We start from the raw sequence: 15879 nt of genomic DNA, 5'->3' as shown, positions 1-15879 counted from the left end.
GCAGTCCCTTGGGCTGGCTCACCTGCTCTGTTCCTCACACACGTCCCCCATGTATTTGAAATCAGCTATGGATTTCGCGTAGTATCTGACACCATGTACAAGCTGTTATACTGTGTTATTCAGCAAACAGGAAAAAGTTCTGTACTTAATTCAGTCCAGATATGGTATTTTCCAAATACTGAAATCTGCAGGTGTGGAACCTACCTGTAATTAACTACATCCTGACTTTCCTTTGGTATGCTGGCTCCTGAGTCACTGTGTATCTTTCCACCAGGTCTCCTACAACCATGTAGGTTTCTTTGCCTTCTCCCAAAGACAACCCACACACCATCCTGCCCTCTTCATCCCTTCATTTCCACTTGTCATGCACTTCCCAGGTTACACTTCAAACTTCCTCATCACCCAGCTCCGCTACCTCCGAGGGCTTCATCCCCACCACAGCGCCTTCTAATCAGCGTCCTTGCCCCACCTGGGGCTGGCTTGCTTGGAACCCTCCTTCCGCCTTCCCTTTACTGCTCTCTGCTTACCCATTGCAGTAACTGTACCTGTGTCAGTCAGTTACTGCAGAGGAATGCCTGAGATAATCAGCTTCTAAAGAGAGAAGCCTTACTTTGGCTCAGAGTTTTAAGTTTATCCCATGAACCCGGGCCTGTGGTATTCTTAAAGGATCTACTGCTTCCAAGCAGGGCACAGCTGGAGACTGAGAATTTAGTATGCCAGCCTTCGGGGGATATTCTGGATCCAAACTATATCCACTGCCCGTAGGTAAAATCTTAATTCTCTTTTTCCTCCATCTGTCTACTAGGGGCAAATCCAAGCTTCCTGCGCTCCACTCTGTAACCTGCACCTGAAGAGCTACACAAAAGAACACAAAAACCAAACCAAAAAAAGCCTCATCTTAGCTGGTCTCGGTTAAATTCCTAAAGACTCAGTGGGTTCCTTGTATGACCTACGGGAATAGCTCTCGCTGATCTGCAACTAGTTGTTTAAGCAAACTTCTGAACTCCTTCCTTCCCCTGAGAAAATGTTCCCCTGAGAAAATCATCAAAAGCCATGTTTTTTGTTCTCACCATTGTTTCCTAACTCTGTGACTAGTAGAGTCTCCCCTCATATTAAGATGATACTCTTCTGGTCCTTCAGGTCACACCTTCCCTGTCTACACTGGATCCCATCCCTAGCTCCTGCAACTGCTCTCACCTACCTGTTTCTCTCCAGGAACGCCCATGCACACACAGGAACATACTACATCTCCCGCCCGAAAGACAGTAACAAAAACCTTGACCTAGTACTTCCCTGCTAAGCTTCAGAAAAGGTTTGAAGAGCGAGTCAGCAGCCCCACTGCCCCACCAGCCCTAGCTGCATACAGCACTCACGGTAGTTCTGACCTCCGGTATTACACTGGAGACTTTTATTCCAACATGAATTGGGGTGGGGTGAGGGTGGGGAGACTGAGACCACAGCAGAGGACTGAAGACAGCAAAGAGGACACGGAGTTGAGCAGTGTAGCGGGCAGGGAAGAGTTAAGAGATCAAAGGCGTTCACAGGTATCACATCTAATGGCTTTGTGGGTCACTGTGGGAACACTGCTAGAGCCTTCACCGTGGACCTCCCAGGCCCTAGAACTGAGAAGTAAACTTATTACGGTAAATTACCCAAAGGTACTTTTATAGCAACCCAGACAAGCCAAACACTTGTTCCTCAAGACTGCAGTCATATCTACTTCTCTAACTTTTCCAAATGTCACCCACCTCCAAGACATTCCAAGTCTTTATCCAGTCCAAAATAGGTCTCCTCCTCACCCGCTCTCTTCTCCACAGTATGGGTGCCATTTAACCATCAATTCTCACATCTGAAAATTCTGTATTGGCAAACTCACCTACTTGCTTAAAATTAATGTAACCCTAAAAATCAACACTTCTGCTCTTTATGGCTGTTTGCGAACATGCTCAAAAAAGCACTTCAGTTGCTGAATGCACACCCCCAGCTGAGGTCCTTATTCCAACTTCCAAACCACAATCAAATGGGTGTTTTTATGGTCTATTTAATGGCATCTTTCCATATGGGCCCAACCACAGAGCTGAATGCTGTATTTCCAAATACAAGGTGGTTGGAATATGCCTCAAAAAGAAAAGCTCCTGTTAGGTAAATTTCATTCAGGCCTGAGTTATAATGCTTGGTCTTAAGTTCAACATTACCAAGTTAATGCTAAGATTATATGCTATCTTTGAATAGGAACACGCATACACAAAGATCATGGCTGACTGGTTTACAAAAATACGATTATAGAAGCTCATGGAAACCTAACCTTGTATTTCTCCTAGCAATGATGGTTCAGTATTTCCTAGTTCAGTATTTCATGACTTTGCTCATGACTACTTAAAATACCTAGAATTGTACATATCTCCGCTACCACCTACCTCATTTAAAAGATAAATTCTTCAAAGAGTGAAAATTTACTATCCTTCCTGAGGCTTACAACCGTGCTGAACCCTTAACAGTACTCTAAAAGCCCTTGTTCTTCAATAGTAATACACAAAGGATGAACAAATAATTCCTTAGAAGAAATTCAACTAGCCAACAGTTACAAAAATGTTCCACCTCAATAATCGTGGAATGTAAACAAAAAGCCAAGGCCAGTTTCCCCTTTGGTCCTCCACTGTCACCGCCTAGAGCTGGTGTGGTGGACTAAGTGGTGGTCAACTTTTAACACACAGCTCAATTGAGTCAGATGGGTGCTGGGTGTACAGGGCCCATCTGAGGCTTGTCGCCAACAGCATGAAAAGAGCTGGGAGGGAAGAGGTGGTTCTCTGGGAAAGGCTTGTCACACTGGCTTTCCTGTGAAGAACTCAGCTGTTTTTATCTTCAGAGGAGCTTGGACCTCACTGTCACTAAGGATGGCTGCAGTTCTCCTCAGGGGAGCTTTGGTCTCGAGTGTTGCTTCCTGGCTCCAGAGCAGATCCCTCAGCCTGCTAGCACAAATCCTTGATCTTTCTGGATCTCACCAGACCTCTGGGCCTTCCTGGTGCAGATCTTTGATGCAGACTTGCATGAGACACTGTTGTGGGTTCTAAGCCTCTAGCTGGACTTGTGGAGGACATTGCTGAGTCTTAGGTCTTCAGTTGGACTCACGCAGGACCCCGCCATGGGATCCAGGCCCTCAGCTGGATTGTTTCGGTCTTTCGTGTGTGAACACATTTCCTGCATTTTGTATTTGACTGATGACTACTGTAATTTTATGAATTGTGTGTCCTATATTAAATTGTTTTCCTTGCAAACTGACTACAACAGCTGGTGAGTGTTAGGTTCTGCCAGCCTGGGGTTTAGCTATCTCTAACATGACACTTGCCCAACTTGGTACCAGCCCCAGAGAAGCAACTTTCTCCAAGAGTAACTTCTATGTTCTTCTAGTTCCAAAAATAAACCTCCTGGTCCATTTTTGCTCATGTGTGGAGTCCTCTTGAATCCCTCGACTCCACAAAGCGCTCCACTCGCAGCCCTCAGTAAATCTTTCCTGTTGTGTGCATGCAGCCGCTCCTTCAAATCAGCTGCTGATGTGTCATTTTCACACCTCCCAAACCCCTTCCCAGTCAGACCTGATGAAATACTTCCACTTCTTCGTTCTCGCTAGAAGGTACTGGCCTCTCTTCTGCAGCCCTGCCATGCCCCTCAATAAAGGCCTGTTTTCTCCTCTGTCTCTGTAGGGCGCCAAAATCTTACCAGAGAGGATTCAGGGAAGCCAATCAAAACATCATTAAAGACTTTAAACTGCAGGCTGGGTATAGGGGAGGAGACCTCAGGTAACAGCTACTTGGGAAACTGAGGTGGAAAACAATAACAAGTTCAAGACCCTATCTTAAAAAAACAAGACTTTAAATGTACACATATTCACTGATCTAGTGATTCCAGTTCCAAAAAATAAAACTTCGATCTGTACAAAATTTACAAAAGGTAATTGCTGCAGCACAACAGTATATACAAGTCATCTCGGGATCTAAAAACTGGCAAACAAGTTGTCTATACTCTTATGTTATCAAGAGGCATCCAGAACTCCAAGATACTGCAAAACACCAAGCATTAAGGAAAGAGATCATCATAATAGGACCTCTTTTTTTTTTTGTCTTTTTCTTTTTTATGGGTACCAGGGATCAAACTCCCGATCACACACTTGCAAGGCAGGCGCTTATGCCACTGAGCTAAATCCCCAAACCCAGGACCTCACTCTTAAAGTCTATGCATCAAAACCAAAGTATCTGCAGCAGTTACCACTAAGTTATTAAGATGATTCAAAACTCAAGTTTTCTTCAGAATATGTTACTTTTACAATCCAAAAAAAGAGACTTGGAAATAAATTTGGCAAGTAAGTTATGAAGTAATGAACCCCTGGAAAGTATTTTACCACTGGCTCCCCTCCTTAAGCCAGAGTTTAACGCCAATCACTACCGTGATGCTGCTGTTTGGGGGTCCAAATGTTAAAGGCAACTTGAGAGGCGGAACAAGGAATGACAAGCTCAACACTTCTAACCGCGGTGCCAGCCACTTCTGTTCAAACCCACTCTCCAGCTTAACATCGAGGCAATGTTTAGTGGTCAAACGTGACAGAAGGATCTCACGCGTAGGGATGCCGAGTTTTAAGTGAACATCTTGTATATAACAGAACCCACATGTTGCAAGTTCTGTGAGCCTTGGTTATTCTCCCCCACAGAACTGTGAGCTGGCATCTCAGAGAGGCTCAGAGAGGTCCTGAGCAAAAAGATGGTATGTCTGACAACACACAAACACTTTGCATACTTCATAAAGAGATTACTTTTTCTTTTTATAGATTATTTAATGATTACTTACTGCAGTGATTTTTTTTTTTTTTTGGTACTGGGATCAAACTCATGACCCCACGCTTGCAAGGCAGGTGCTTACGCCACTGGGCTAAATCCCCAGCCCTTTAATGATCACTTTCTACTACTCGGTTTTAGTAAGCTTTCTGCTGTCGTCTGTCCTGAGAGAAAAGGAGACAAGTGCACTGTGCACGTGTATATTCCACAGCAATGTGCTGGGGAGAGAAAAGACTTGGGCTCTTAAGCCCACAGAACCAGAAGTAAAAGTGTCACACATTCATACATTTTACACCAAAACTTGTCTGTACAAACTAGTTTCTCTTGAGCAACCTAATCACAACTTAAAAACCCAGAAATTTAATGCACCCCCTATATAAATTATTAGAAATTAAGACACATTTTTCATCTTTCACATTTAAAATCCTTATTCTCCTACAAGCACTTTACTACAAAATGAACTCGATAAGGAGAAAACAATTCCTAATTATTTTAATTTGTATAATAGGTTACATGCTTCATGGGCAGGACCAAAAGTAAAACTTTCAGCAGCTTATATTTCATTCATGGTTATCACAAGGACAGTGTATAAATACGACCTGAAAACACAGGTACAGTTTTCTAACAGCAATAATAAATATTAAAGTTAACAAATACTCAATAATTCTCAAACAGATAGTCATCAAAATGAGGTAAGTCTAAGGCGTCATTTGCCGAAGAAGTTAACACAGTAGAAAAAAACTCATCAAAGAGATCAGTCTTAGCAGGGCTCTCCAAGGCCAACGTCCTTACGCAGGTACCATTCGTCTGCGAGACCGCCTGGACTTCACAATGGCTCCTCTTGGTGGGGCTGCAATAATTATGCTCCTGTTTCAGGTGTGCAATCTGGGAATTATTAGTTAATTCAGTGGGTTCTGGGGCTGGGACATGGCTGTCGCCCATTTCCAAATACCTGAAGCCAGCCTCCCCAGTTTCTGGGAGCTCTGTTGAAATGCTTGGGGACAGTAATTCTGCTAAAATTTCTTCATGAAGCTGATTACATGAGGAAACACTAGTCACAGTGGTACATCCAGATTTATTATCCGCAACATCAATCTGATACTGCAGTTCATTTAACAAGTCCTCTATTGATTCACAATCATTTGGAGACTCACACGGGGGCCCCTGTTCTAGATTTTCACTAGGAGGCGGTCCACTCTGAGGGGAAGCCATGAGGGCAGCTAACTTCTTCTTTTTTGCCTTTAGTTTTTTAAGAAGCTTTAGACGAAGCTGATGAATCTGACCCTCGGCCGAGTCTCTGCGGTCTGCTGAGGAACCCCCACTTTCCCTTCCATGAGGAGGGAGACCGAGGTGCGCTCCGTGGGAGCCACCGTCCCGCTCCTTCGGGAGCTTTGAGGCCGCGGGCTCACACACACGTGGAGCAGCAGCTGTGTCCTCTGGCCGGGGAAGACCTGGGGGAGGGCTGCCGGCTGCGGAGGGCTTGGCTGCAGATCTATGGGCTTTCTTCGATTCGTGGCTGGCCTTTTGCTTCGCACGCTTAGTTTTAAAGCCACCAAAATGACTTGCCCCTTTCACTGAAGGCTGCAAATCAGTGTTTCTATTATGAGCTGAAACACAAGCTGGCATAAAAGAAGCACCCCTGCTTAGGAGGCCTTTAACCCAACTTCCCACAAATGGTTTTTTCTGATTTTCTTTTGGGGGCTGATTCAGTGATGATTTGGCTTTTATGGTCTGTGGATCTGCTGTGGCTTCTTTTTTCGTCAAATTAGATATGTGAGATAGAGAAGGTGAATCTGGTTTTAATTTCTCAATTTTCCACGGAAGGGATTGTTTTAACTGAGTGTCCTTTTTAACTTCCACTGGCTTCACCACCTGTACAAGACCAGTGGCACAACCATTACTCACAGGCTGAGCACCTGCAGAATCCTCCCTATTCAGCGGAACCAACTGCGTGTGTGTATTTACAACTTGCAACGGGAAACTTAAATCCACAGCCTGGGCTTTACATGGAGCTGACACGGAAGAATCCACTGGTGATCCTTTCAACTGTGAAGTGCTCATCTTACCAAGCGCTGTATTTTCTGCTACAGGTGTGTTTTCTGGTAGGGATGTCACTGAGGCAGTTTTCAAGACAGATCCTTCAAGTGTCAGAGGTGAAATACTATTGTCAGCCAAAACTTTTGGATCTGGACATACACAATCTTCATGAGCCACATCTCTGTGCTGTGGAACAGCGTGAGAAGCAAGGGACACAGCTGTGGGGAGCGTGCCCGAGGACGCCTCTGCCGAGGCAGCCTGACCCAGAGGGTGGGACACGGGAGACGCTGGCGGCGCTTCCCCAGAAGCCTGCTGCTCGTTAGTCTTCGCAAGCGCAAGGCAGGCAGCTTCTTCATCTGAAGCTTCAGCTGTTTTTCTTTCCCAAATAACGATGTGTATTTCTGAAGCAGGAACTTCAAATTTCTCATGCTTTTGAGCACATAACCCCTTCAGGTCATCGCACTCCAGCCAACTACCTGAGGGACAGAAAAGGGAGTCAGAGTTAGACATGCACAGACGCCTCCCCACCTCCCCTGCTGGCCTCCTCACCGCTGCACTGCTGAATCCCCAGCAAAGAACTCCCTCCACACACGCCTGATTCCTGTCGCCACTCTTCCCTACCAAATGTAGAAGTCCCTATCTGGGTGACAAAAGTTAGGCTCACATCTGAAGAAATCTGAAAAACTAAAGCAGTTTGTTGGACAGTTTACATTCTTTTCTAAAATACAAAAATCAAGACCAGTTATATTTAACTTTTGGGCCTTAAAATATACCATCACCAAATTTATCCAACAATATTAGAAAATAGAATAAGTTGCTTCATCTGTATGAATGTTTGACCTAACGAAGTTTGTTATCTGAAACACAACATAACCTGTTTCAGTTTCTGAGTTCGTGCCTTCTCATTTTTCAAGCAGGAAAGAGATGCAAATCCAAGGGAAAAAAGGACTAGGTATGTTGTCTACAGTCTAAAAACACCTTAATACTGAGATGAAAACCTGTGACGAGCCCATTATTTCTAACATCTGGTCATGGAAAGTTACTTTTGCCTGTACAATTTCAGTGAGGCAGTAGGAAGGGTCATTCTGAGCAAACTAAGGCATAATAAGTAAGGAAGGTTCTTGCTTAAACTATTTCTAGGGAGGAAAAGACACCTATTAGAAAAAAAAATAACAAATGCTGACAGATGTGGAGAAACTTGTGAAAATAAATAACAAATGTTGGCAGTACCATAAGACTTGACAATGCTACTTGTAGGTATATATCCAAAAGAACTGAAAATAGGACCTCAATAGCCATTAAGCAACAGCAGTACTCTTCACAATAGCTAAAACATAAAAACCCAAATGTCCACCAGTAATCCAAAGGTTAATACACATAACTGATTATCACTAAGCTTTAAAAAGGGAATTTTTAATGTGCCATAGCATGGATGAACTTAGAAAATATCCTAAATGAAACAGGACACACGGTGACAAATTCTGTATGATTCTGCTTAAAAGAGGAACCTAAGGGTCATCAAATTCAGAGACAAGGGGAAGAGTGGTTACCAGAGCTGGAAAGGGCAGGGAGTTAACGCTTAATGAGTTTCAGTTTGGGATGATGAAAGAGTTTCAGAAATTGATGGTTGTACAAACCTTTGCATTTAATACCAATGAATTATAAATTTAATGTTGAGTTAATGGTAAATTTTACGTATACATTGCCACAATAAAACGTGCAAGCAAAGGAAGACGGCTACGAACGACAGGTGATGGCTGTTAAGGGGAGCTGTGCTTTACTTCGCTCACCACCACGGGACAGTCTGAGAAGAGCTAACCAGGGGCCTGGGTGAGTAACAACTCTCCACTGATCAACAGTCCTCTGCGCTGTTAGTACTGATCCCCACTGTGTATGTCAGTATGTATTTATGAAACAAAAACAAGGACAAAAGGTAAAATGTCATGAGAACTGTGGCACAGCTACTAGGTAGCTGTTCCTATGAAATTAAAAGTGGTAAATAAAATGATGTCAAACATCACCACATGCACTATGAAACATTTTCTGTGCCTTCTATTACAGCAGTGAGCAACCACACCACTCTTACTTTTTAAAGGGAGTACAGTGTTCTAGGACACGCTGTCTCAGCAGCAGAGAAGAGACCACCAACCCAGCATCTTTAACATAGCCAGGTGTTTACAGATGCTGAAGCGTGCAAAGCGTGCTGGTTTCCTTCCCCTCCTCCTGTGCATAAGCGTCCCTCCTTTCTAAAACGGATTTCTGGAAGCACGCAGAGAAAACGCAGTTTTTCCTGACACAGTGTGTCCATCCTATTCACTCTTCAGTGTGAGAAACCCATTATCGGGCACAGGTTTCGAGGCATCCCACAGGGACTAATCCTGAACAGGGGAGTTAAAGGAGAAAGAGCTACCACTTCAGGCCAATTTAGTTGCTGATAGACTAGCCAGTTTCTAAAGTTAGTCAGTGAGAATAATAAACAAGCCCAGGATCCGACATATTAAAAGTCTTTTCCTAAAGAGAAAAATTAAAACCAAGAGTAAAATGTTTACTAAAGTATACTATCTGATAGAAACAAAGTAAACTGAGTAGAGCACACAACAGAAGTATGGGTTCGGATGGTTAAGTCTGATAGCTCAGAGGTGCAACCTGTCCCTACAAACAAACAAAGCCATTCAGAGGTTTTGTGTTTTACATGACTATGTACTTCCAGAATCCCCGATTTTATAACCACTGAAACTCTGGACTTTTAGTTTCTATCATGAACACACAAGAATCACCTGGAGAACTCTTACAACAGTACTGGTGGATGTGGTGGCACACAACTATAATCCCAGCACTTGCAAGGGTCGCCTCAGGTTGAGGCCAGCCTGGACTACACAGCAAGAACCTGTTTCAAAAACAAAAACACTGCCCAAAAAACAAAGAACAAACAATACTAGTATTTGGACCCAGATCCTAAGTCTGATTTGTGATAAGAATCTGGACAATTTTTAGAAGTTGAGCAAATAATTCTTACATGCTGTCAGGACTGGAAACGACACTGTACTTGAAGTGGATTTTACATTCCCTGGAGGGCAATCAAAGTTGAAGTACGCTGGTTTTTTGTTTTAACATACTGAAAATTTACTTCCTGCCAAATTCTGGTGTAGGGTAAAGCTTCAAGGTAAGTAATCACATTACAATGTGTTTCAGTTTGACCTGTGTCTTTTATTCCATCATCCATCCATCCATCCAAACCACTGCAGGAGGAACACATCAACTTGGAAAAGTGCTCAGACAATGGAAAACGGTTATTATATCCAAACATCAAGGGCCTGATGCCACACTCTTAAGGCAGTGGTGGCACACTGATGGCACGCATGTTACTGTGTTTTTCATTTAAAACAAAAGACGTTAACACACGAGTTGCTTTTTCTACACTAAAACCCCAGAATTCAGGTTTAATTACAGTGTGGTATTTTGCAGTAAGTAAGTGGGTTCTGGGCTGCATTCTGGCACTCAGTCTCTAAAAGGCTGCCATCACTGCTCTATGAAGAATCATCTTATCTAAAGACAAAAAAACCCCGGAAGGAAACAAAGCCAGAACTAAACCCCAGAAAACAACTAGAAGGAAAAAAAGCCCCCTAGCCTGTGGATTGTACCTATTCAGCCTTACATTGAGAAGCTAAGTAAAGGTGTTACCTTGACTGAACTTGTTAGCAAACTATGATTTCTGATGCTGCTTCAGTGACAGAAGAGCCACACAGTTTAATATCTAATAGTCTATGCAGAATTCCACAGGCATAGTAGACCATGCCTGTAATCCCAGCACTGGGGAGGCTGAGGCAGGAGGATCACCATGAGTACAAGGTCCTACACAGCAAGACCCTATCTCTAAGTAAAACAAAACAAAAGTGGAATTTATTTTGTTCATATTTACAACAGCCAACTAAGTAAAACTTATTTTTGCTGTTCTCAATTAAGAATCTTCACTTTGATGTATTTTCCTTTTAAAAGTGTAAGGTATCTAAAAACGTAGAATTTTCAACATTCACTTCTCTTTATTAAACATATACTATTACACAACTAATTTTATTTATTTTTGATTTTTTGAGTGAGTTCACTGTGTAGTTTAGTTTACCTTTGAATTTTCATCGATCCTCCTGACTCAGCCTCCTGAGTGCTGAGATTACAGGATACAAGTGATTTTATAAAAGAAATTAAGTGGAAAAGAGAAAACTGCAAAATAACAGTAGTATATGATTTCATCCTTTGTCTAAAATACACATGATGCATATGCCTGCAGGGTACACAATGGAAGAGTTAAAAAGCATACTAACCCATCAAACTTTAAAGGGAGATGGGCAGAAGAATTAAAGGCAAAGGCCAGAATAGACAAAAAATAAGTCAAGGCAAAGGTTATCATTAAAAAAAAAAAGTCCACTAAATGTTTTGGTTTCTATGCTTATTATTACAAAAAAACTTAAGCACTTACCATCTGCATGTAAAATCCATGTTATGAAATGGTCATTTGCTTGGTACTGGATTACAGACGCTACTTGATAAAGACAGCCGTCAAAATGAAATGCGTAGTGCTGCAGATCATTCCGTGGCAGCCCCTCCACGAAGTGCACCATGAATATGGGAGACACTCTAGGGGAGAAGGCAGGAGAAGTCGAGTTTAATGCTATGTGTCTGCTTATACAAAAATGATCTGAAGTCAACCAGACAGGCTAAGGTCTGCAAAGCTGATGGGATTTATTGTTCCTCAGGCCCTCCAGATGTGTGCCTTAATTCGAATACAGAATTCACCCTAAGAAGTATGTAACACTAAACTTTTTGCAATGGTATCACTGACAGTTGGAAGCCATCATGCAGTAAGACTACAGACCATTACAGAAAAAATGCCCTGTAAACAGAAACAATGCTTTAACGATCTCACAGTAGCTATTTTGTAGAATTAAAAGGAAAAAATCCACACCTTTCAGTACTTTGCTTCAAGTTCCCAAATTGTTATATGGGTAAGTAATATACAAAACTAGGTAATAAACCTAAGATAGTCAAATAAACATTGATTTTGCCTTTTTCTCTCTGGTAAGACAAGAGAGATCCAGTCAATTAACAGTTTTATGTCGGAAAAGTTTAATTTGTAACTAAGTAGAAGAAAATAAAACACTGGGTTGATGTGTTATAAATTTCAAGATATCCATAATTTCAAAAATACATTTCACCACTATTGTCAAACCAGAAAATAGAATCCAGATAGGAGACAGGACTCACCTAAACAAAGTTCTCAGGAGTTAAAAAAGTGTTGAGCACTCCTTTTCCTAATATTTAAAACTGTCAAAACTTACCATAGCTTATCAAAATTTATTCATTTGAAATAAACTTCAAATTTATTCATTTGAAATAAATGTCTACAATGTTCAGAATGAGAAGGGGTAATTTGTAAACTACTCTTTGTCAATCTTTTTGTTAGAGAATAATTAAATCCTCAAAAGCAAAAATTCTTTTGGTACCAGCAATTTAACTCACTTGCCTACCAAGGCCTAGACACTGTCTGCAACATTGACCTCTTTTCCACCAATTTTTATACCATTTCCACTGAATCCAAGATGTCATAATTATAAGATCTACCATGTTATCAATTTTTAAATGTATTCCTTACTTCCTATCATTGAGTTTGGATCTCAGTATCAATGATTCACAGTAAGACTTGATTTATTCTCACTACTAGATATATAAACGATAGCTGCCTTTATTTTGGTTAAATTTATTGGTACATTTTAGCTATACATAATGATTACACTTGCCTTTTGTGTAAAATATTAAAAAGTAAATAAATTAAAATTAAATAAAGCTAAAAATTAAAATATGGCTAACATCTAGTTCCCTTGGGTGAACTAGATCTTTCAACCTATGTTTTGAAATTAGTTATTAACGATTTTCACAATCCTAGTTCAAGTTTCCTAAACTTACATGAGCTCACACGTGGAAAATTAAGACATGTATTAACAGAAATAACCTATATAACTGTACTTGAGATTTTTGTGCTTTTTATACATTTTAAGCCTTCTATTCTTTTGTGACTTAGTAAAATACTGCCAAGACTAAAACTCACAGCCTACTTCCTCAGACATAGTACGCATATATTCAAATTCTAACTAAATGCAAGTAAATTCTCAGAAGCTCCTTTGCAATCTAGCTAGGTTAGAAATTTGATGTTAGCACCACCAACAACAAAAAGTCACCAGAGTAACTACATAAATTTGCAAACACCCTCTTCATTATACTTGCCTCCCTGCCAACAAACTGACTTACTACACCAGTGCTATCTGAGGGCCAGCAGGAAGCGCTTCACACCATTCCACCAGCTTCCACCCAACAGGAGGCAAAGCTCCCAGCCTGTCCTCCTGCTCCTGAGCCACCCCCGCCCCTCCCAGACAACCTTGTAACTGAAATTCTCCAAACGCTCAGTTCAAGGCCAAATCAATTCTATCCTCCCCTGCATTTTACTGAGTCTGAGATGCACCTTATCACTGATCCCACAGAGCTTAAAAAGGCGCATTTGTTTCTTAGTAGCATACAGAAGAAATGGTGCAGCTACAAGCAGTGCTACCTTAGAGTTAACTACACAATATACTTTCCTCTTTTCTCTTCTTGTTCCTCTTTGGAACTTCAAGACTCTCAGGGTCTCCGTACATATTTTCCCACCCAATGCTCCAACCTGTCTCATTTCCAGACTCTTAGATGAGGACAGAAATTTGCCCCAGGTTTTGTTCTCAGGCTTCTGTCTGCCCTTACTACTGGAGGGTCAGAGACACAGTAATGCTCAGAGCTCTAGACAGCAAGCTAGGTTTTGCTTAAGTATTGGGTGCGGTGGGGGAAGACAACAACCAGAACAACAAAAAAACCTTGGCTGGAACAGATTCGCAGAAGTGGAACCAAAAGTCAGCAAGAGCCTAGACCTACCTGCCTTCACCTAACATGAGACTTAATTCAGGAAAAGAAAAACACTGGAAAGAGAGAAACCAAACTAACCCCGGCTTCCGAGGGGCAGCAGGGGGCCAGCAGCCATACCACAATCGACAGCCCCCACATGCGCCAACGGTCTGAAGCATATGCTTATTTTCCTTCCAGCTATGTGACAATCTCCATTATTTCCGAACAGGGAACCTTAACAATGTGAATATTGTATACATCTGAACAGCAGTAAGGTAAACTTTAGGCATAAAAAGACCTGCAAATGTAATTTTTAAATCTCATTGCATTTTAAAGTCTATTATATCATTTCAACTATTTCACAACCTGACATGAAAATATGAATAAAATGAGCAATTCAAATAACTGCAACTGACCATACTAACATGTAACACATCATTAGAAAAATTTGACAAAGGTTTACACACTTTTTGGGAGAAATTTCTGGTTTTTTTTGAATTGGTACCAGGGACTAAACTCACAACCGCCTGCTTGCAAGGCAGGTGCTTATGCCGCTGAGCTAAATCCCTAGCCCCGAGAAATTTCTAAAACCTTATAAATAAGTGATAAGCCATTTTCTGTCAAACAATGAAAACTTAAATTAGCAAATACAATTTAAACTTTTCTACACATCAGTGTTTCTGCTTAACATGTTGTAGGGGAGGGTATAGTTTACCTGCTTAAAAAAATTCAAAGCCTCAAAATGAGACACCTAAGTAAATTCAATAAACACAAGTTGCTTTAAAGGGTGAAAAAAATCAGTTAAAACTGCAAGCTACGGCCAGACTTCTCAAGGAGACTGTGGCAATACTGAGTTCACTTCAAAAGCTTCAGAATCGCAATTAGGTCTCATTCTAAGAACCTGGTGTGCCACATGCACTGAATGTAATTCCAAAACACTTAAAAGGAGCAGGTTTGTACTCACTAGGTATCAGTTATCTGATTTATCAATGGGCTTGTTTTTTCTAATGGGGGCATTATCAAAGATAGGGATTATTAATTACTTTTAAGTTATACCTAAAAAAGTTTATTAAGTTTTTTCCTAAATTTCATTAGATACCAAGTCAAGTTTATACAAATTTCAAAGTAAAAATCTATGAAGGACTATATAAAGATTTTGTCATTCAAAATGAGTGAAACCTCATGAAAATTCAGTTTATTACTGAAGAACACAAGAAATGTCCAAATTACAAATTTTGCTTATGCATCCCAGTAGAACTTGAAGCATCTTTGACTGAAAAGACTGTTTTACCTCATGGGTAAGTTTCCTGACCAAAGCATGAATCCTCAATACAAGTAAACCAAGGTATCATTATAATTAAAAAGTATATGTTGCAATGCAGTCAAATCTACACAACCGAGCAACACTTAAACAATTTCCTTAATCCTGAGGCTTGAGAAAAAGCAAATATAAATGTCACATGAAATTATATGCATCAAGGAGCCTCAAGCAATCCCACAGCCCAGTGGAAGACAGCAGATGGCCACATCCTGCCGCCTTTCTGCCTGATTGCCATGGAAGGATCTCTAACCACTCAGACAATTCAGAAACTAATGGCAAAAGCAGGTTCAAGGCACTCTCTTCCTTCCCACCTCGCCTCCACTCAGTTGGAATCACATGATAGTGAAGGACAAAAACAGGTACTAGCCAAAAAGATAAAACACAAAGAAAATGAACAAACAAGGAGTCAGTAAATATTGAGAATATGGAGACGCTGCAGGGCAAGCAGCAGAGCAGATGAAGTAATCACCTGAGTGCCGCGGAACAAGCGCACTGCTGGGCGGTATTGGTGCCACCAAAGTCCCTGAGAACCCAGTGTTTACAGGCGACAGATGCTGTGGACTATGCGATAAGGCCCAGGCTAACGGCGGGCTGGGAAGTGACAGTGTGGAAAAGAGGAGCCAGTGCTGAACCCCAGCCACTCAACTCAGGAAGGTCAGAGGGTGGCAAATTTAAGCAAGACTGTCACTCCCACCCCCCGGGGGGGGGGCAAGGGGAGGTGTTTAAATCATTTATTAAGAAAATTCATAATGTGTAATAAAGAAAGTGAGAACA

The 15879-nt window shown here is 41.5% G+C and overlaps 1 protein-coding gene across 4 annotated transcripts in view; it reads right to left on the bottom strand.

Annotated features, from left to right (window-relative positions):
* Window positions 1-5301: 5301 nt before the first annotated feature.
* Uspl1 (ubiquitin specific peptidase like 1) overlaps window positions 5302-15879 on the bottom strand; it is a 33800-nt gene continuing 23222 nt past the window's right edge. For 2 of the 4 annotated variants that reach the window (XM_063232575.1, XM_063232574.1), the window contains 3 exons: window positions 11338-11495; window positions 7413-7547; window positions 5302-7339 (listed from right to left, as the gene is read on the bottom strand). In XM_063232575.1, the coding sequence (XP_063088645.1) occupies window positions 5484-7339; window positions 7413-7547; window positions 11338-11495 (2149 nt within the window). In that variant the 3' untranslated portion in view covers window positions 5302-5483. The remainder of the gene's footprint in view (window positions 7340-7412; window positions 7548-11337; window positions 11496-15879) is intronic. The other 2 variants (XM_063232577.1, XM_063232576.1) reach the window with 1 other exon arrangement.

This window comes from Cavia porcellus, unplaced genomic scaffold (assembly GCF_034190915.1).
Source record: "Cavia porcellus strain 051 isolate PalLab524CR breed Dunkin Hartley unplaced genomic scaffold, mCavPor4.1 scaffold_21, whole genome shotgun sequence".
NCBI classification, from domain to species: domain Eukaryota; kingdom Metazoa; phylum Chordata; class Mammalia; order Rodentia; family Caviidae; genus Cavia; species Cavia porcellus.
Note: the sequence above shows the minus strand (reverse complement) of the source record. Positions and strands in the feature narration are given on the sequence as shown.